Raw genomic sequence first — 22,651 nt, 5'->3', positions numbered from 1 at the left:
TTTCTACCATTTACACTCAACTGGTTGCAGCTGTAATGCTTGTTTGGGAAAGCAAAATAATTCTAGCTAATACCACACTACAGGATCAAAGTTTTGATCACATGCACTTTCTGTTGTTCTTTAATTGCATTTCTACATCTTCTGTACTATGAGTAACCATTTTTGGTTGATTTCCTACAGCAGCAGGCAAACAGTTCCTCACCTGTATTTCTAGACCAGTGATAACTGGACTGGTTGCAACTTTTCCAGCATAAAGACAGATGTTGAGACACTGCTGAAGCACAAGAACCCTAGAAAAATAAATATTTAAATGCATGCCACATGTCCTGCCTCGGATTCAGGAATTCATATAGGAAATTTTTACTTGCTCTTGTGTTCATATCTGCAAATCTATATAACTACTCAAAACTAAAACTAACCTTACCTTACCTCATGAGCCTTGGACAAGACTCTTACAGTCAGAAGTTAGCAGGTTTCCCTTTAAGCACCTATCTGCTTTATTTTTCAAAGAACTATGTACTCAGAGGCTTCCACTAAGGGCAGCTGAAGGACTTACCACTGCTAAATACCAGGTCTGTTCAGAAACCTACACTTAGCTTCTAGGGATTACCGAAGCTCCTATGGTCCAGATGAAGAAAAAAAAAAAAAGGGGGGGATAATCTTTAGTTATTTTTAAATAATTCTTTTGACACTCCTCACTTCCAACATGATCTGTGTTATCTGCTAACACCTGAAAAGGAGGAAAATCAAAGATTTCATGAGCAGAAGATGGAATTCCATTTGCTTAAGCTAGATCCTTAATTCAGGTTTGCTCTGCACTTAGTGGCACAGTACTCTTACAGGGCCTAAATTTCAGTTTATCTATTTCAATTACTTACAGGGCCTAAGTTTCAGTTTAGACCTAAGATGTCCCTCATTCTGCACAAAAGTGACAAATTTGGCAACCCCAATACTGCCCCCAGTTGGCAACGAATAAGGAAATAACGAGGTACATTTCAAAATAAAGTTGTCTCCTTTTGTTACTGGGATTGAAAAAAGCCAGCTCCAGCTTTTCCCTATCTTTTTAGTTCAGAAAACTGTTCTTCCCTCACAGAGTGACACCTTCCAAGAGCTATTTCGCATCCTGAAAATTAACTAGTCCAGATGTAACAAAGAAAATAACTATCGACTCTCTAAGAAAGAAAGAAATTTTAAGGCTAGGATGTTATTTAACACAAGCCAGGAAATTTAAAACAGAAATTGAAATTTCAGTCTAAGACAGACATTTTGGCACAGACAACGCATGATTTTCCTTTGAGTATTGTCAGTCAAGATCCTCTCTCCTAGGACTACACCTTCACAGTACATTCCAAATACATACAACATGCGGAGATGTTTTAAATTTCGGTGGTATTTGCATTTGGACTGACATCTTCTTGTAATATGTTTGACACTGAGCACTTCTGCAACAAAGAACTGAGCCGATTTCAACCCAAGTCTTTTCCAAAGAATAACGGGCAGCCACACATGAATGAATAAGTGAACAGTTTGCTACAGTAATGAATGCCTCTGAAAACAGCAAGTTTGCAGGCACCAGATGGAAGAAGAACATTATTGCAATTCCTGCATCCCATTGTGCAACAGCCAACAGAGCCGTTAATGCTTTCTGGTGATTTCTAAGCTTTTTAATGTGCTTTCCTTTGAAGGTGTTTTTTTGTTCCCTGTCAGTCTGCAAGCTAGGTTCAGCTGTCTTGGAAAGAAATTTTATTGGCAAGCCATTAAATAGGGAAAAGTACAAAATATGGATGGAAATAAATACTATTAATTGTATTACAAAAATCACTAGTTGAACACAAAGCTTACACTATAAAAATATGACCTATTACCTACAGCACGAATCTTTCATCTCCTGCAAGCCACAGCTTTCTCCCTCCTGTGCTAGAGCCATCTCTCTGCATCTTAGTTTATCACTGATCCCACAGAAATGTCTATACCATGATTGTGAAGAGTCTTTACTCTTTACTGTTTTCTTTTTCTCAGAAAGCAAACTTAAATCCTATTAAGCCTATGACTTTAAGTTTTTTCTCCAGAATTCAGGGCAGAATGGTAAAAACTCTTCGAATCCAATTCATATCATTTAATTTCATTGCTACCACCACAGATCATCCAGAGAAAGCTTCTCATTGAGCAAAATGAAATACGCCCAGTTACAGACATGAGTTTACACTCGGCAATACACTTTCCCATCCCCAAACATATATGATCATTTAAACAATCTTCCCTTTGCTTGGAATGTACAAGTGAGAGTGTCTCACAGAAATTGTCAATAAACATGTCTAAGCAATGTCTGAACTAGTTCCTGGCAAACCAGGGCAGAAAGATTACACAACATTAACAAGCTGAATTCAAGCAAAATATACTTGCTATTATTTAAGATATATTGCCTTATTCATTCAGGAAAACACCTGTATCTTATACAAACTCACAGAACCAAATTCATTCCTGCTATAAACTGGAATAGTAATTTTGAAATTGGTGCATTCACAATCCCATCAGTACTAAGTTTTAACATACTGCCTTGGTAATACTATGTTGAGTACCAGCCCAATATAGAAGAAAAAGAAAGCAAAACCCAACCTTATTTTTACAGCTATGTTTTTATAGGACATTTGCTACAAGTTGGCTATTATGAGACAGAAAAGCAGTGTCTCCTCATTGTGTGTGTCTTTATGATGCTAGGTAAGTTACTGTTGTTATTGATATTGACATATTTCATAACTACAGAAAACGCAACTTCCTAAATCTCCATCAACTTCAATGCTATTTGGTTACAGCTAGGAAGGATTAGACCTCAGAATCACACACAGACTACACAGCATGTATATAGTATACATGGGGGACACTTTGCATTCTGACCTTGAGAAGAAATGTAAATCACTATATTGACAACGCTAACAACAAACCAGCAGTGACTACTTTTTTTTTTTTTTTTTTTTTTTTTTTAACTAATAAGGCTAACAAAATTGACAGTGTAGAAAGATTTAAAACATAGGGGAAAAAAAAAAAAGAAAAAAAAAAGTATGGGACTGCGAATTTTTCCAGAGTAGGAAATAATGACAGTGCTTTGTAACACGGGAGAAAAACAGTGTTTCATGTACCTTGAGAGTGACCCATATTAGCAGTTCAGAGACAATGATGGTGAGATGGTTTTGGGGTAAAAATCTGAAAACCCACAATGAGACCTCACAGCAAAAACAACTGTATCAAAGACTAGAGACTGTTAAGGTGGAGTAACTAAAATGACAATGACAAATTGAGTTCGTCTTCTTAACTTTCAAGATAATTTGCTACTTTACACTTTTGGTAGATGTAAATTTTCAGTGGTGTAATTTCAGCACCCCTAAGTTGGGATCAGGTCCTGGATCCCCACCACCAAAAGCAGAGTTGCCAGGGTTGCTTGCTGGGCTGCAGTCCATCGTACAGGACTTAAACACAGCTAGAGGGACAGTAACTTAGGACTCTTCTTACAAGTAGTAAAATAATTTTCAGAAAGAAATAAAATGAGCAATCCAAGAGCTTCCTGACTCTGGAATTTTCTACAGTGCAGCACCATGCAGAAGTTCATCCATTTCGCCTGGTTCTCAGGAAAACACTGCTCACTGTACGGCCCTAAACCTCCAACACTCACTTCATGCCAACATGACCTGTATGTTGCAGGTGAATAGTGCAGATACACTAACGTGAAAAATGAAGCATATGATGCTGCTACAGAACACAGGCACTTAGCCAAAATCAGAGTATTGATCCAACAGATGAGCATTTTCCCTAGAAAATTAGAGCATAACACTGTACCAGTGTAATTTAATTTAAAAGAAACAAAGGAAGGCATATATGCAAGGCTTGCAACATCAAGTATTTGGAGGTTCACCATAAAAAAGCAAAATGTTAACAACTGACTAGACTGTGATTTTGCTTCCTTTGTGGTAGAACAGTATTGACAAATACTACAGTGTCATGTTTCTCATTTGTGAGCTGATGTCACAAGCATTTGACAAATACAGCCTGGACAAAAAGGCAATGCTCTGCCCTGCGTTAGAGCAGCACATCATCAGACTGCCCCCCCGCCCCTGGCCAGCCAAAAAATCGTGATCAGAGAGTACTGCAGCTTCCCCCAGGACTCCTTCCCACTCTGGGAGGGAGCAAACTAATTACACCTGGCACAACACACACTGCCCAACGTGCTGATGCAGCAATGCCACAAGGAGTGCTGGGAGCAAGCTTCATTCTTCTTCACGCTGTCCGACCCCATGCACCACTGTCGCTAACTCATGACATAAATACAGGCAGAAAACAGAAGCACGCTTTAAAATCCAGGCCTCCAAAATGCTACTCATGATATAGGCAGCTCTCTTATCTCTCTCTACCTTATACTAGTCAATCCAAAATGTAGTTGTGCATCAACTATTTTCACAAGTACTCCTATTCCTCTGAACTACCTTATCTTTACCTTCACGAGGCCAGATTATTCCAAACGCACGACATGACTGTTTTTCAGGAACACAAAGATTTTACCATTAATCCCCTTTTTATTATATTTAACATCACTGTCAGTTTCGATGTATATGCTCAGAGCATATTCCTTTTGCGTTGGGCATATCTCAGTGATTAATCAGTTCTGAACAACCACCACCAATTTGTATCATGCATTCTTCTGAATTTTGAAGCGCAGTCTTCATATACAAACCCATACAATTAAGAGATAAAGCAAGCTGTTAGAGTAAAATTCAGCGTAACAAAAATGGGTCTTTTATTCTTTCTAGTGAGCTGTTAACCACATGCCTGTTCCCACTTATGAGCTGTACTGAGTAAAAACACTCTAGCATAGAGCTTTTTTCAACTACTGAACACAATTTTGGAGACTTAGATGGTAAAGTGCGTGGTATCTACCTGCTCATATATGAGAAAGAATCAGTGTTTTCTCCTGGTATGTTCCTCCAGTCTCTTCATTCTCATTATCCCCAAGCAGAGCAATGCTCAGGAACTGAATGCCACAATGGTGCTATGAGGAGAGGCTGAGAGGGTTGGGACTTTCAGTCTGAAGTGGAGGAGGCTCCAGGGGATGTCATCTGTATCTATAAATACCTGAAGGGAGGGCGCAGAAAGTACCGAGCTAAGGTCTTGTCAGTGGTGCCCAGTGCCAGGACAGGATGCTGTGGACACAAACTGGAGCACAGGAGGTTCCCCTCAGCACCAGGACCACTTCCGTGCTGTGCGGGTGGCTGAGCACTGGCACAGGCCGCCCAGAGGCTGTGGGGTCTCCTCCTGGGGGGATCTCCAAGAATTACCTGGACACAGGCCTTGGCACCCTGCTCTGGGTGGCCCTGCTGCAGCAGCGGTGGGACCAGATGGCCTCCAGAGGTCCCTCAGCCATTCTGTGATGTTACACAGCTGTAATATTTTTAATAATGGAATCTGATGCGATGGTGTTTACCATAAGTACCATTGGTATGTCCATCACTTGAGTATCTCTTCAACCTACAGTAGCTCATATCAGACTTTCTGGTTTTGGAGGAAAAAAGATGGGAGAATTATTTAAAAAAAAAAAAAACATAACAAAAAAGATCTATTTTTATAATAGGTTTTTCTTAATAAGACTATTAAAGTTATATCATTAAACTGAAAATAGAAAAACAGATTTTAATTTCCCACAAGCCCTGCAACTTACAAAACTGTAGAAGCTGGGCAAACATCAAGGCACGTCAAGCATATCACATCAAAGCTATCAACTGTGGGTATCAACCTATCTGACGCAAAAGTTACCAAGCCTTGTAATGAATAAATAAATTATAAAAGACTTTACCCTAGAAGACAGAGAGGGGAAACAGAAAGGCCAGGTAGGTTTACAGTCTAAATCTGTATCCTGCATATCTCTAAGACTTCTGTACGTGCAACTACAAGCAGTTTTAAGGTAACTTTGGCCACATAATTTACAGGGCAAAGACAACTGTTACTGAAGTATACTCTGGCACCATTTAAAAAAATATTATTTATGACTTAATAATAATGACTGATTAAAAAGGCACATAAAAATGCAGTCTGTACTCTTATGAAATCAATTCATACTTGAAATTTACTTAATAAAATCTGAACTTCAAAAATTTTTTTAAAAGTTCCAAGGTCTCAGTGTAATTTTTCTTTTCTAGATTCAAAAAAAAAAAAAAAAGAAAAAGAAAAAACAGAAAAAACGTGGGTTTTTTTCAGAACAACTTTCTAGATGTCAGTAAACAATGCACTGAAGTAGAAACAAAACAACAATATTTCTTTCCAATATCTGTAACACATGATCACGGGCCAAATGAATGAGCTTATAAATAATTTTGTCAGTGGCGCTATTAGTCTCTCAAAGTTCAGGCTCTGGGAAAACCGTCTTCACTTACTAGTCTCAACGTGTGCTTCAAAGGAAATGGAGGTTTATTTCTTGCAGAAAGAAGACATTCTGCTGGGATTATGGCATGCCTTCAACCACTGTAACTCCAAGTGAACTGTCGCATCCAGTTACCCAAGCTGAATTAGAAGGGTTTTTTTCCCAGTGCTTGATGTAGAATTCATTTGCTAATATTATGTGATGACTTTGAATACTAAGCACACAAAAAGTTGAAAACGCTTTGGACTAACATCTACGCCAAAAAGAAATTACATTTAAAGGTCATACAGTGTGCTTCTTCAGTTCTCCCAAAAGCTTCGTAATTAGTTTGTATTTGCTTTGATATCATTTCTAAGGTTTGTAAAAACACACTAAGTACATTCTAGTGGGTAAAACCGAACAGCAATCAAAGCATGTGTAAAATGGAGAATACAGATTACAGTCCTACCACACACAACAACAGCCAAACCAACAGCATGTCAAAGCTGTTGAAAACTAAATGTAACTACTGTTAAAAAGATTTGCCAGGGTACAGAAGTCACACACAGAAAAGTGATCTGCAAAGGTATGGGGGGGAGAGAGAGAAACTTCCCATGCCTCTAGAAGTTCCTAAGAGGAGAAACATTTAGCCTCTTTCATGAAGACTGAAACATCCCACCATGAAAGAGTCCAGAAGCAGGATTTATCTTGGACTCAGATGACTTCTGTCACCATCGCATTCCTCCTCTATTGAGGTTTTCCCAGCTCATGCAAGGGGAGTAATCTCTCCTGAAGCTTCTTTCAGCTTTAGTATTTCTAAACAATGTCATTCTTTTGCCAAGCTTTTTAATCTAAAACAAAGTTAATAAAATCCACACCAGATTTTTTTCATGTGTCTTAATAATTCAATTTTTAGATTAATATAGTTTTAAGCAAAATCACAAGCATCTTTGCTGCATTTTGCAACTCACTTTAGATCTCCTTAGAACAGGTGGTTTCTTATATATATATATATATTATTTTTTTAAAATTTTTTTTACTGGTTTCCATCACCAGTTTGGGTTTTCTTCCTGTGATCTGGCATTTTAAAAGGCTTGTGGTACTATGCCAGAAAATGAAGCATCGAGAGAATTTGGAAGATAGAGCCAAACAGTGGCCAGGCTAATGCAGAATTATGGGGCACAGACATGTACTATGGCACAATTAATTGTGCCTAGCAGCATTTGGGCACAAGCATTAAAGGAAGAGCCAGTTCCAGGGAGACCCGATGGCAGAGGAAGCCCAGCGTGCTGAAAAGAATCTGAGTTGAACTGAAATTAGAATTCCTTCTTCCTGTCAAAACTACCAAACCTTCTTCCATCAGGTTTCGGAGGAAACATAATTTGGGTTGAGTACATATGCAGCATGACCTACTCCCTCCTCAGAGCATCAGGGTAAGTATGGGAAAGACTGTGGGTAAACTCACCTGCTTCTGGAGCAGCTGCACCGCTCTTCAGCTGGGATCATTCACTAAAAAATGATGTTTGGGGGCCGTATGTAATACTTGATTGTCTCCCTGTGTACTAAGGACCTTTTATTATTTTCTCCAGTGAGAGCTGGATTCCATTAAATATATTTACATTTTTCTCCCTAAGTACTTTTGCTGGGTTTTTACTTCACATTTTTTTAACCATCCAACAAATACTGTGGTTCTGCCTATGTTTACACTGAGCTCATGCTATTTACTTTTGCACAAAAAAATGACTTGTTCTTAATTCTAAAAATACCGGAGTTGTTTAGAGAGAAAATGATTAATAATTACTAAGATTTATAATTTTCTAATTGTTATAAACTGAACAGAACAGCTGAACAGCAAATCACACAGCATTATGAAGTACAAGAAAGATGTCAGGCTCACTCCCACACCCTTCATCAGGAAAATCTTCGCTTACACTAATGAACATCTGCCAGCAAAGGTATGAGTCGATGTAGAAATAAATATATAACTTAACCGACATGTTAGTGAAGCTCAGAGCTCATTTTCCAAAGGCAACATCGGTTACTAACAGACCTTCTACATTCCCAACCTGCCCACTCCTACATAAAGCAGCAATGGCTGTAGCTTCAGAAATGGTTCCACGCTGACTCACTACTTCTGCAATACCGAGAAGAGCTGAGACAAACCACACACAGAGAATTATTACTCCAAGTTATTGCTTCCCTTAAGCTATTTGAATAATAAACAGAAAGAATGCATAAGTGAATCCAGATTTTCCCATTTCACTCTTTCAGTATGTAAGCTCTTTGAGGCATGAGGACTGTCCTCATTTCAAATTTTGTACAGAATTTTTCATCTTGTCAACAATCCACGTAATAATATGTGGTAGTAATTGTTCTGTCTTGCTTAAGAGGTATCTACACTGCACTTAACAAAGGCTGGAGTGGGATACAGTTGATGGTAAATATTAATGTCCAGAATGAAAGCCAGTGTTTCAGTGCAATAGGCTGATAATAAAATATGCGATATATGACTTCATAGCATTCAAATAGCTTCAACTATAGGAAGGAGAAAAAAAAAAACATTCTGTTTGCTATGATTTGCTTAGAAAAAAAGAAGGATGACTGAAAAAGAAAAAAAAAAAACACAAATGTAGAAGGATCAGTTTCCAATTTTAGATGAAGAGGAACCTATGGCCTCAGTCAAGATATTACTGTCCCAGTATACCTCAAAATCAAGCACAGCTTAAGTTCATCAAACTTATTACTGCCCTTGCACTGCTGGTCATCGTTGCATTTAATCTCAGTGAACAGCTTGTGATGCATGACATCTATGAATCTCAGTTATAAAATCGGTTAACATAAGGGCATCAACACAGAAATATTTTAAACACACATTCTATATATAAAGTAAATTATACAAAAGATTATACAATTCCATGTTCCTTGGTACAGACCCTGACAGATCTCCCAGCGGAACAGATTTGATCTGGATCAAGAAAGAATATACACCAAATATTGGTGTAATAATAGAATAATAGCCAGAATACAGTATGGTGGTTTCTGCTGTCTGCAGAAAAGTATAGATGAATAAAGTCAGGATAGTCCAGAAAGACAACTGACTCAATAAAAATCTAACCAGACCAAAACTGCAACTTTAAAAATTTAAAATAGCACCATGTATTTGTATCAGTTCTTGCTTTGCATCTCATGCTATTTTTCTATCTATTGAAAGATGCTGCAGAAGATTTATGATCTCTCTATGAGCTGTTACCCCAAGGACTGAATCCCATCTCATTAGTTAGAAGGGAGTGCCCTTCACAAACTTGGTCAAAAATTTGTATATAGTTAGCCACAATGTCGTTAGCAGTTTCAGTTTACCAATCTGGATGCGTATACTACCGCATGGAGCTGTGGATGTAATTCTTCCAGAAAAGGAGCAAACGTCCCTTTCACATGTGAAAACAAACATTTTGGTTAAACTAAACCCACAGAAATCAGAGAATGGCCTTCCAGAGAAACATTCTCAATTCCTTTCTAGGAAGAAAACAAACGGAAAGAGAGAGGGTCTGCATAAAACAGGACAACCAGGCAATGGTTAGAAAAATAGCTTGACATCTCAGTTACTGACAGGTACAAAGAGAAAAACATTCTGAAACTGCTCTTAGTAAGTATTAGCATTTAAGCTTACCTGTCTCCAAACATCCTGTGTTTAAAGTTTCAGTGTCTATGCAGATGTAAAACCTTCTTCATATTTATCTTAACCTAAGCTTGCTCTAAGGGTCATTTGAATACAATGAACAAAATCCAACTCATGGCTCTAACACTGTACCTACTTAAAAAGCAGGGCACTGTACCCTCTCCCAACACCCTATGCAGCCCTCATATGAGTTCATGAAACAATTCCTCTACTGCCTAGGACAGCTCAGGAATTAGCAAGAGTGTGTCTGGAAACTCGCAGATGTCAAAGGCTCTCTGTCATGTGAAAGGATAACGAGGAGACAGCCTGAATCCTGCAGCCTTGCCAACGAGCTGAAGCAACCATCAATTAACTACTATGTGCATGGCAGGAGCCTTCAAGTTCCAGAAAAGGGAAAACCTGCTTTGTAATAGATAGCATGCCAACTTGCAGCACAGTGGCTCCCAAACCTGTTCTTAGCTTCTGCTGTATTCCTGCAGGTGCAACGGAGCAGGCAGCCTCACCTTACAGAAACCTCCTGCCAATCAGCTTGTCATTAGTAACTCATAACACCTGCAACACAGGAACCTCCGTGAAAGCAAGGAGCTGGAATACAGCAATTTGCCCCCCTGAAAATGGTGATGAGCCACCAGAAGTACTTTGCCACACCAGTATGTACGGCTCCATCACACGTGCCAACTGTGCCTGCCTGTTCTGACTGCTGGTATCACAAGGGCAAGAGCATCCTACTGTAAAAAAAAAATGAAGTTTCCAGCTGCAGTCAAGCATGCCAGTCTCGATGCAAAGACTCAATTCAAGCTGCTCCAAGGGCTGATCCTTCGAGCCCTGAATGAAGTACAAGCTTTACTGTCCAAGTGAAATCTCAGTGAAATCAACAGCAACAACTGCTGTGGCCTTTAATGAGCATTCATCCATACTTTGTTGTATAAAATTCGTATGACAAAACGCAGGCACCGACATCCAAGTTAACCATCTTCTAGCTCTCCTTGACCAATGAAGAAAAATAGACTCTTCTACATTCATCCTCCCCTAAAATAGGTTGACTGATTTATACAGAAAACTGCTTTTTCACCTCCTCAGGCTGAAAAAAAAAGATGTAAGTGACAAGCTTTATGTTGCATCTATCTAAAAACAGCAAAAAGAAACCTACACAGGATTTTATTCTTGGTCTTCAGATGCTTTTTCTTCTCTGTCTTAAAACACAAGTTGTGTAAATGGAACCAAATACACCACGTAATACAGACCGCTGTGCAGAACAGACCAGAGTACATAGCTATTCATTACTCCCTCACCACGAAGACTCCAAATATTTAGATAGCAGAGAATGAGATGGAAAGTTGAAAAAGTTTACTGTCCATGACCAATGAACTGAAATAAACTTTTCAAATAATTTGATCAGTTTCCCTCAGGATCCCATGATATTAGCACATTTTTGATAATATGATATCCAATCATTGATTTTCTGTTTTAATAAGGTTACTTTAATTCAACTATTCCGCATATCTTTTGCACTGTATCATTATACTTTAGTATCTCTTGACAGATTAAAAACAAACAGAACAGTAACTATTTTGTTTCTCTGTAGTTTCAACACTGTATTTATCATCTTCGCTGTAACAGGATACACCCACTGGATTATTCAATGTCTCCTCTGGTTCAATTACTTAAATGGGAGTTTTACCCTTATTATGGATAGCTTTCCTATATTTTCATCCAGCTTCAAAATTTTGTCTTCTTTATCTTCCTCCTATTTTTCACTTTGCCTGCCAAAACCAACATTCCATTCGTAATCTCTGAACTGGACTTCCCAGGAACACTCTGGAGGGAAATCTTGTGGCCTTTTATGACATGCCATATACTTCAATACATTTTTGCCTTGTCTTTTGTCAGTGCTTGTTGTTCCTAACAATGGATATTGATTACAAGGACTTTTAATTTCCTAATTTTTCCTTTCTGACTGTTCCTAATTAACTACCTAACATAATACTGTGTCCTACCTCCAACCACACGCTGCAGGAGAAGATTGGATGAAAATATCTCAGTGACACACAAACAGTAGAGATATGATATAGCAAAGATCTAGATCACAACAGTAATTTGAAAATTGAAAATTCTGAAATGCAAAACTATCAGTCAACAGCCACATGTTTTGCAAAAGCAACTGTAATTCTTACTTAGAGCTCCCTTAGGTTTCAAATATATAAAAATACATTTTCTAAAATATACTAAAAAAAATATTTTAAACACTGACTGCATATAACCATGGAGGACTTCCCTAGTTCTATCACAACTCCCACTTTTGTTCAAGTCTACTCATCAGAATCTATTTCAATAAAGTGTTTTAAAAGACTGTAGTAGCTCTGTAAAACCATGTGATTTATGGGTGCAATGTGTACTTTTGCAAAACAAAACCTGTTTAAACAATAGACTGTTAGTGCAACAAGGCTCTCACAGTCTTCATCTGTGGAAAAAAAGCATACCTTTCATGCATGCACTGGTTTCTTGAACAAATTCATCCCCCTTGCAGTCACTGCTTCCATCTTCCTGCTTAGCCTTCAATAAATAGTTTTACTTTACATGTCCATAGCAAATTTCATTCTCTAACTGATCAGTTTGCTTCTACAAAATTCTAGATTAAATAGCTACGCTTTGAACAGTCTGGTTACCCTTTAGTTCAATGAAGAATATATATTTGACCTAATCTCTATTGGGCAACTAATATTATGGAAAGGAGACAATATTTTCTTATGCATACTATTAGGTTTTATAACCTACAACACCTTCTAAGACCTCCCCCCTGCTTGATTCTTCATCTTTATTGCTACTCTGCAACATGAACAAAGATTTCTCCTCAAAGAGGACCAATTGATGTTCAAGGTCCCTTCCAACCTAGACACGACTATGATTCAAGATATATAAAATCTGTCACAATATTTCAAGATAAACCATAGAGTTTGACCTAAAACTATATTGCAGTACATTAAAGACTGAAGCCTTTTCTTTTGTTGTGACACGCTTTCTATAGCTGATACCATTTTCTAGAGGAAGAACTAAACAGCTTTACAAGACGCTCTTTTAAAATATATTCTGTAATGAAGTCTTGATTCATTATTAAAACAGTTGCAATAATAAAAAGCAATTTTGAATATAAACAGTAATCTGTTCTTACAAGCCAGAAGTAAAGTACACAAACCTTGTTGTAATGACAGCTAAATAACAACCTCTGAAGCACTGATACTAGCTTAGAAACAGTAGAATTTAAATTAAAGGAAAACCTAAAATGCTTAAGATGCACTAATGCTATTAATTTGCAACTATCAAACAAATGCTATTAATTTGTAACTATCAAACAAAGATAAGGTAATGATTTTAAAGATGATATGGATTTCAATTTGTATCAAAGCTGGTGTACCAGCAACGGGGTTGTAAAGTTTCCCAATTTTTTTCAGAGTACTGAACAAGCTGTCTTAACAGCAACAGGATCAAGTCTTGTTTGCAACTTATTGGGTCATTTGAACCCTAGCTGCTCCTTGTGGTACCCTGAGGGACCAAGGTGCTGCTTCAGTCCAGTCCTGTACTTGCACAGATCAGCCAAACAGAGCATGAAGATCAGCCTCCTACCTACCAGTAAAAGTCATATTTCACCTATTCAGACATCAGTTCTCACAACATTTTTAGGATCTGAAATATCTACCCCTCTTCTACCCACAGCTGAAATCCATGAGTGAACTGAAAAATCAGTAGAAACAACTACCTAGCAGACGGTATGATTGTTTTAAGTGGCATTTCCTTAGAAATCAGGCCAAAAGAATACTTATCTAAGACCTTGTACCTGAGTCTCTGTGGGGAAAAAGAAAAAAAAAAATCAGTGTGATGATGAGAAAAGAAAAGGAATTGTTACAGGGAAAGGTAACTGGAAAATACACTCTGTCAACCTATTCAGTGGTTTACAATGTAACGAATCCATTGTTTTCAGTCAATTATAATCTGAAAGTTCTTTTCATATGTATGATAACACAAAAACAAGTGAGTGAACTTCTGCTGTTTATATCTTGATTAGTCAATAATCTGGAGGTCTAATGCAGAGTCAAACAAGCGAATAATTATTCTAATCAGTCACCCTCGGTTTAATGAACAAGATTCATTTTCTGGAAGAAATCAGTTTATTTTCCTCAAAGAACACCCAATCTATTTTCTTTCCCACTACTGGTTTCAAAAAATTACTCAATATTTTTAAGATTTGGTAAGAATTCTCACAGCAGGAAATAAGTATACAAGTATAAAACGCTTCTACCCATCTTATTTCTTCAGAATATCACTTCAAATGAACACAAACCTGAAAGTTTTCTTTATTTTTTTATTTTTTGCCTCTAAGATAACTAAATAACGATGCCTTTTTCAAAAAAAAACAGTTTTTTTTTTAATGTTAGTGAATTGATGTACTAAGAAATATTATCCTTCCACGATGAAACTATACATACATGACATACATGTATGTGTATATACAAATATACATGCTAGAGCCTTTCCATTTCCTGCCAGTTTCCACTTCCAAGTTAGCTGCACACATGAACGAGAACTGAATGAAGAATAACCAAAAGCCACTGCAAACCGTAACTTCAGATCTGAAATCTTTCTGGAAGGACTTAATTTAATAACATAGTATTTTAAAAAATCCTGTTCATGATTTCTTTTATTAACTCAGAAGTCTAAAATCTCTACTTACTTCAACATGCAGAAACAGAGCTTGTTCAGTGTTATCACTGTTTTCCTCCTTGAGACCTGGTGGGATGCCTCTGTTTGCTATTCGGAACTGTGTTTTACTGAGATAACCATCAGCAAGGTCCTGTGTTCAGAAAAATAAAAATAAAAAATAAAAGATCTGTAAACAAAATGCTGAATGCTATCACTGTTCTAGAAAATAAACAGCTACCAAAATGCTATCATTTAGGCACAAGCTCCAAGTCTTTTTACAGGAACCAACCACTGCATTGCTTTTCAGCATCTTCTCACAGGCAGTTTACACTAGTTCCCAGTGTTAAAGGAAGTTATAGATGTGAAAAGTGAAAATAAATTTCAATATAGTAATAAATTGAATGAGATAACTGATACTTTAGGAGAAAGGGTGACTGCCAAGGAATCAGAAGACAATGCACGAAGGTCACGAAAAGATGGGCAGCCAATAGCTTGCAAGGCATTGATCATACCAGTATAAATTTCCCAATTCTTAGTAGTTTATTTTACTTTAGGACTTTATGAAAGTTACATGGTAAACAGAGCTCAAAAAAAAGAACAAAAACAACTTCAGAATTTGAATGTGTAGAGTGACAGCTTTTTTTCCCTCCTCTTGATCACTTCTGAGGGTCAAATATAAGAGAAAACAGCAAAGCTTTACCTTCTCCCAATTCCCTTTTTATCGTTCTGCTTCCCAGACCACATGGTCTACTGTTGTAAAAGGCCCTTGTGCAATTCTGAGTAGTAGGAGAAGCTTTTAGGAGCTTTCCCTCTGCTGACTTGACTATCTGCACACATATATATTTTTATTTTTTTTTCCAATTCAAAGAAGAGAGAAAAAAACTTTACTAACAGATCACTGGAAAAATATACACTCTGAAAGGGAGAAAGGGTATACAGAACACAAAGAACAGTAGTTGCATGTTAAGAACATATTTCTCAAAGGAAACAAATAAATTGGGGTTTTATGAGCTGTTTCATTACATTTTATTTTAGACAAACACAGAAAGCACATGTGCAACATCTGATGAAAAAGGATTCTATTCAAAACAGTCTCTCTACAGAATTCATTAATGTAGCATTAAATTGCTTGACAAGGCCACAAATTTAACCATAATTTAACTCTTTGGTTAATGTATCATTTCTGACACAGTTTACTTCATGTATTTTGACCTTTAAATCAACACAGGTTTTATTTGGACATGCTAGCTCTCTCCTTTCGGTGACACTGCAGTATATAAGTACCTGCAACATCTGTTAAGCCTATACATGTACTTTGCTCTTATCAAGTTTCACGCCTTAAATAAAACAATAATGCCATCTATATTGTGTTTTTCCCTGTGAATTTTTAAGCGTGAATCATATTATGAGCAATTATATTGCTCATCGAGAGGATGAATCTGCCAAACTTTGCTGGATGTCCTGGTTGTACAACCAACCAACTGTATCCTGGCTGTATCCAGAGGACAATAGAGGTGGAAAAAATTAGGCATATCTTGGTGATACAAAAGCCACTCCATTCATTCTCAACACCCTCTCAAGTCTCTCCCTGGGGAGTTTCATGCAAGCATAAGCAGGAGTACAGCTACCTACACTGGTATTTATCACCCTAAGAGCAGCAAAGAAAGGACTACCACCACCCACAGAGGTGAAACACCCCAAGGCACAATGAGCTTTGCCAGAGAAGGGCTGGATATAACATCCACCTCCCTGAACCAGTTTTTCCAGTGAGGGGAAAGGAGCCAAAGCCATATAGTCTTTGTGCTCTACAGTATTTGAATGCCATGCAAAGTAGTTAGATACAGCTGGAAACCCGGAGTTAGAAGTCTCCATATTTGACAGAGGTCAGTGGAGAGGTGGCTGGAAAGAGGAGCATCCTTCCCGTTGCACTCTGTGTACATAATTTGTACATTTCTGCCCTATAAATCAATACTTTAGTAAGGATTTTGATCATCATGAATGTGGAAAAGGAGTCCCTTTCTTTTCCAGCTGTCTTTTAAGTATCATAAACAAAAGTGAACCGATACAGCCTTTGGTATGACCACCCAGATTAACCTAGCTAAATACAATTTGTAGTATTTAAAACAGAGAAGAAAAAAAAAAAAAAAAAAAAAACAGAAAGCAAACAGTGGGACAGCCATCACAGATGAGATTTAATTATCCATCCCTAATAAAAGTCAGTGTTAAAATCTAAATTGAGGTCCAGCAGATCCCACATCGGAGGCTCTCTTAGCTTTTTATACAGCCTTCTTTCTGGGGGAAAAAGAGAGATTATGAAAATGACACAATTTAGAACATTTCACTTACAGCTAAGAATACAGGATTCTGCTTGGGTCATGTAAGCCTATGCCACAAGAGCAGCTTGGCAAAAACAATGAGCATTTCATCACCTAAGTTTAATCTCTACTGAAAACATGGGAACACAAGAACACAGTTCTACAAGTCTGATTTACTTGTGTGGTCTTATTGCCATCAATGGGTCTATTCACGTGAGCATGGAATGAGGAATGGGATCCAAGTGCATTACATCAGCAAAACTGAGTGCCCCAAACTGCCCGTAACACGTACATTGTTAAAAAAAAAAAAAAAAAAAAAAAAAAAAAAAAAAAAGGCAAAAAGACAATGAGATACTTTCCTTCACAGATGCTATTGAATACATGAATGGTCTCAGTGCCCAGGTTTTTATCACACTCTGAAATCACAGTTGCCAACTTGGTCCATTAAAAAAAAAAAAAATCAACTCTCACAATTTTTTTATACATGAGAAGAATCTATCTTATTTTGCTATTTCCAGCAGAGGTTCATATTTCACAGAAAGTTCAAACTTTGACCTATGTATTGAATTCCCAATAGAGGCTCATAGCATCTTTCTTTGTTGAATAAATCCCTCATAAATAGAACCTTGGACCAAAATCTAAAGTTTCAAATGGTTGCCTACAAGAAAGGGTACATTGTAACACTTGGCTAATAACTGCACTGTTTTAAAAACATCTGAAAAGAATGTATCTAGGGCCAAAATCCCACTTCTTACTGGAATTGTTTTATCTGTGATGAAGGGGTTACAAATGGTAACCCTGCCATACAATTACATGGAAATTATATTACATATTTACTCTGGAAATTCCTGCATTTCAAAACGGTACAAGCATGATTTTTCTTCCCAAAATTCATGAAAGGATAGGGAACAAGACATTAAAAAATAACAATAAAAAAATCCTAGAGAAGTAAATTCCATACAGCAAAGAGAAGAAATACTAAGATAATGAGTATCTCAAACCATCCATTACTGAACACTGATCACAGAAGCAAGAAAATATAAGAAAGCAAGCAGAAAAAAATGAAGAAAAAGGAAATCTTAAAACAGCATGGCCTTATTATTAGGTGGAAAATAATAGAAGCATTCAAAGTAAAAAAAAAACCAAAAAAAAAAAAAAAACAAGCATTCAAAGTATTTCTGTTGTACTGGAGATAAAATACAAACAGTGTAGCCATGTGCTCTGACCACTACAAATTCTTCATGTCAGGAGTAGTTAAGCAGGACATTAGCATGAAGTGGCTATAATTAGGTATTCTCAAATCAGCACATAAGAACTGCTGATGTACTTCAAGTCTTCGAGCCCTGTGGAAGTTCCAGAGAACTTGGGAGAAGGCCAGCACATAGCCATGTTTCTTTAGAAGTATGTATTTACAAAGTTGCGTAGCTATACACACATTAGCTTTACATCATGCCAAGCAAAGACTTCGTATGGAATTCAATCATTAATGAAATATATTCATTAACTGGAATTACTTAAGAAAAATAGATTTTTGTTATGGTAACTTAAAAAGATGAGATCGTTTGATAAATATTATACAAGACACATGCAGACTTCTGTAAATTAGCCATTGATTCCAAAAGCAGAAATTAAAAATTAAAATAATCCCAAACTAATCTGACACCGACTAAAGGATTAAAAATGATTAATTCAGAGATCTCAAACACAACTTAAAAAATGGGGAATCAACATGAAGAAGTGATTCTAATGGGGTCCTGTGAGACTAGTCTATTTCAAATTTTGGTTAATGACCTAGAAACAATATGTAATTGTTATTGGTGAGGTTTAAAAATGATGGGGAAGCAAAAAATAATGAGGATTGATCACTAATACAGATTCTTCTGGTTGCTGTATGCAAGTAATTAACATGTATTTAAACACAAAATATATTAAGTCACACATCTAGAACAAAGACTGCAAGATGAAGGATTAGGTCCTTAGGTGCAAAATCCCTGCATTTGGTTTATGGATAATTAGCTGAACAGGAATACTCCATGTGATATTTTAGTTTAAAAGGTTAAAGTCATCCTTTAGTAGAAAAATCTGGACTTCACAATGATACAGTATCAATTATCTAGTTCTGACCATAGCCGAAGAACAATGTAGACATATTGAAAGGATTCAAAGATCCACAGGAACACTAGAAAACATGCCAAACAGTCAAGGAGGTCAATGTGCTTTGCTTAAGACAGACAAGGTTAAGGGGTGAATCGATCTGAATTTGCCGTACAAATTTGGTGGCCTTCTAAAATGAGGTTACAGCATTGGTGGATAGGGGAAGAGCAGCTGGAGCCATCTACCTGGACCTGTGCAAAGCATTTGACACTGTCCCCATGGCATCCTTGTCTCCTAGCTGGACAGACATGGACTTGATGGATGGACCACGTGATGGTGGGTGAGGAATTGGGTGGATGGTCACACTCAAAGAGTTGTGGTTAACAGCTCAACATCCAGGTGGAGACCAGTGACGAGTGGTGTTGCTCAGGGCTAAGTAGTGGGACATCTTTGTCAGTGACACGGGCAGTGGGACCAAGTGCATCCTCAGCAAGTTTGCTGATGACAGCAAGCTCTGTGATGCGGCCAACACACCGGAGGGAAAGGATGCCATCCAGAGGATTGCACCTGGGCCGGGGCAATCCCAAGCACAAATACTGGCTGGGTGGAGAATAGACTGAGAACAGCTCTGAGGAGAAGGGGCTGGGGGTGTTGGGTGACAAGAAGCTCAACATGGGCCAGCAATGTGTGCTGGCAACCCAGAGAGCCACCCGTACCCTGGGCTGCACCAACAGCAGCGTGGGCAGCAGGACGAGGGAGGGGATTGTCCCCCTCTGCTCTGCTCTGCGAGACCCCACCTGGAGCCCTGTGCTCAGCTCTGGGGTCCCAGCACAAGAAGGACAGGGACCTGTTGGAACAACAGGAAGGGCCACAAGGATGATCAAGGGGCTGGAGCATGTCTCCTGAGAAGACAGGCTGAGGGAGTTGGGTTTGTTCGGCCTGGAGAAGAGAAGGCCCCGGGGAGACCTCACAGCAGCCTGCCAGTGCCTAAAGGGGGCTGCAGGAAAGCTGCGGGGGGACTCTGTGTCAGTGGGTGTGGGGATAGAACAAGGGGGAACAGCTTTAGACTAAAAGAGAGGAAATTTAGATTACACATGAGGAAGAAATTCTTCACTCTGAGGGTGGTGAGGCTCTGGAACAGGTTGCCCCATCCCTGGAGGTGCTTCGGACCAGGCTGGATGGGGCTTTGGGCAACCTGGTCTGGTGGAGGGGTCCCTGCCCATGGCAGGGGGGTTGGAACTAGATAGTGCTTAAGGTCCCTTCCAACCCAAACCATTCTATGATTCTGTGACTCTGTGAATCTCGAAGTACTAAAACAGGAAGAATTCTGATAAAAGATGGGTCCCCAGCTTCGAAGACAATGTACAAATTCCAGCTGCTGGAAGCTGAAGCTAGGCAGTTCTGATTAAAAGTATTTTTTTCAGATTTCAAGCAGTCAGCCACTAGATAGGCTTGTTGATAATTGTAATTGTTTCCTCATCTTTGGGAATTCTGAAAATGGAGACAGAATAACGCCTTAAAAAGCATTTTGTCATCAAAGCAGCAGTCATGAGATTATCCTACCCCTTTGTTACATAAGAGGTCCATCCCAGCAGTTGTTTCTGGATCCATGAGTCCTATTCAACAGATGCCTTGGCCTAAATCCTCGGATAAACCACCTCTGCTGTTGGATCAGCTCAATAAAATGCCATTTACTTCATGCAATACAAACCACCCAAAAGGATGTTCTAGCTCCTAGTGGTTGCCAACAGCTCAAAAGGGCCGGCAAGGGTATCTAAAAATTAACACTTTGGTTATTTTTACCTTGGTAGTTCTCCACTCCCAGCCATCTCCTATTTGCTCCGAATGCTTAACAAATTCTTCGCAGTGCTGCCTGAACCTTTTTTCTTCCAGAAAAAAGTCCTCTTCGACAGCCATGCTACAGGACATCTGCAGAGCAAACCGAAACGTCAGTACTGACAGACGCGGGCTAAAAATAACTCGCATTGATTTACAGCAACTGAATAGCGAAATAACAAAGGCACGGGGGCACATTTCGCTCCTTTGGCACAAAAGCCCGTCCCTTCAGCTGGAGGATCGCAGGGCGGCCGGGGCTGGGGGCTCTCTGCAGCCCACCCAGCCCAACCACCCTGCTCGGAGCATCGCTTCCAGCTGGGTCAGCATTACCTCCGAGGAAGGGGCTGCCACAGCCCCTTCTGGGGGACCTGTCCCAGCGCTTGGTTACCATAGCAGTCAATATTTTTATTTATTTTTCTTTTTTTTTTTTTTTTTTTTTTTGCGTTGAAACATTAAGAAATAAGTCGTTTTGCGTGCCGCGTGTTGGCGTCTCATAGGGCAGCGCTGCGGAAAGCCTGGCTCCTCCTTCCTTCCTTCCTTCCTCCCCACCTACCCAGTGGGTTTTTGCACCCACTGCTGAGACCCCCCCCCCCCCAAAAAAAAAGCGCCCCCAGCCCTGCGGGGACGAGTGCGCGTTACCTGGGGCAGGGGGCACGGGAGATTTGGGGACAGGACAAGACAGGATGGGGCTGCCCTGCCCTGTCCTGCCCTGTCCTGCCCTGCCCCAGCCTGTCCCGTCCCGTCCCCTCCCGGGTGCAGGGGGTCAGCACCGGGTCCCCCCCCCCAGCACCGGGCAGGGTCCCCAAGGGGGGGGTGCGCGGCGCGGGGTTGGGGGGGGGGGGGGGGGAGCGAGAAGGGGGCCCCGCCCACGTGGCAGCGCCCCGCCTGCTGCGCATGCGCGCCATGCTGGCGGGCAGCGCTGCGGCGCTGGGGAGGGAGGGGAAAAGGGGGGGGGAGGAGAGGGCGCGCATGCGCGGAGCGGGGCTGGTGGCCCAACGAGTGTGGGCGCCTCAGTGGCGGGTGGGTGGGGCTGGGGTAAGGGGGGGCTGTCTGTCTGTCCGTCAGTCCGGCTGTCCGGCTGTCCAACTCCCCCCCCCCTTCAGCTCAAAGCTTCTCGAGGGTTTTGTTTTCTTAAAGGAATGTTCCTTGACGGGAGCACTGAAAGTAAAAGAGGGGAGATTTAGGTTAGACGTGAGGTGGAAATTCTTCCCTCAGAGGGTGGTGAGGGCTGCCCTGAGGAGCTGTGGGTGCCCCAGCCCTTGGGGTGCTCAAAGCCAGGCTGGATGGGGCTTTGGGCAGCCTTATCTAGTGGGAGGTGTCCCTGCCCACAGCAGAGGGGCTGTAATTCAATAATCTTTAAGTTCCCTTCCAACCCAAGCCATCTAAATTTCCAAAATTCAATGATTACTTTTTTCCTCAAAAGTCCCTCTTCCAGTCGGCAAGGTGTGGCTCCACAGGGGAAGATGAAGACTGTGACTGCCACAGCACAACCAGGCAGAAACAGCCAGGGGTGAAACACCGTGTGCCAGTCTCCAGCCCCTCGCACCTACACGTCTTCTGGTGGCCTGGGTGATGCAACAGGCATCAGGCTCTGCAGCAGAGGCATAACTCTGGAGGGCCTTCCCTTCATCAAGGTCTTCCCTCTCTCAGACC

At 39.8% G+C, this 22,651-nt stretch overlaps 1 protein-coding gene across 3 annotated transcripts in view; it reads right to left on the bottom strand.

Annotated features, from left to right (window-relative positions):
• Positions 1–21,820, bottom strand: part of ATG10 (autophagy related 10) — an 80,635-nt gene extending 58,815 nt beyond the window's left edge. For 2 of the 3 annotated variants that reach the window (XM_084504960.1, XM_084504962.1), the window contains exons 1-3: positions 21,638–21,820; positions 20,966–21,091; positions 14,785–14,904 (exon numbers count right to left, since the gene is read on the bottom strand). In XM_084504960.1, the coding sequence (XP_084361086.1) occupies positions 14,785–14,904; positions 20,966–21,091 (246 nt within the window). In that variant the 5' untranslated portion in view covers positions 21,638–21,820. Of the gene's footprint in view, positions 1–14,784; positions 14,905–20,965; positions 21,092–21,328; positions 21,513–21,637 lie in introns of those variants that run through there. The other variant, XM_084504961.1, reaches the window with a different exon arrangement.
• Between the last annotated feature and the right edge of the window lie 831 nt (positions 21,821–22,651).

Source organism: Aythya ferina, assembly GCF_964211825.1.
Source record: "Aythya ferina genome assembly, chromosome: Z".
Taxonomy (NCBI): Eukaryota; Metazoa; Chordata; class Aves; order Anseriformes; family Anatidae; genus Aythya; species Aythya ferina.
This window is presented reverse-complemented; position numbering and strand designations above follow the sequence as displayed.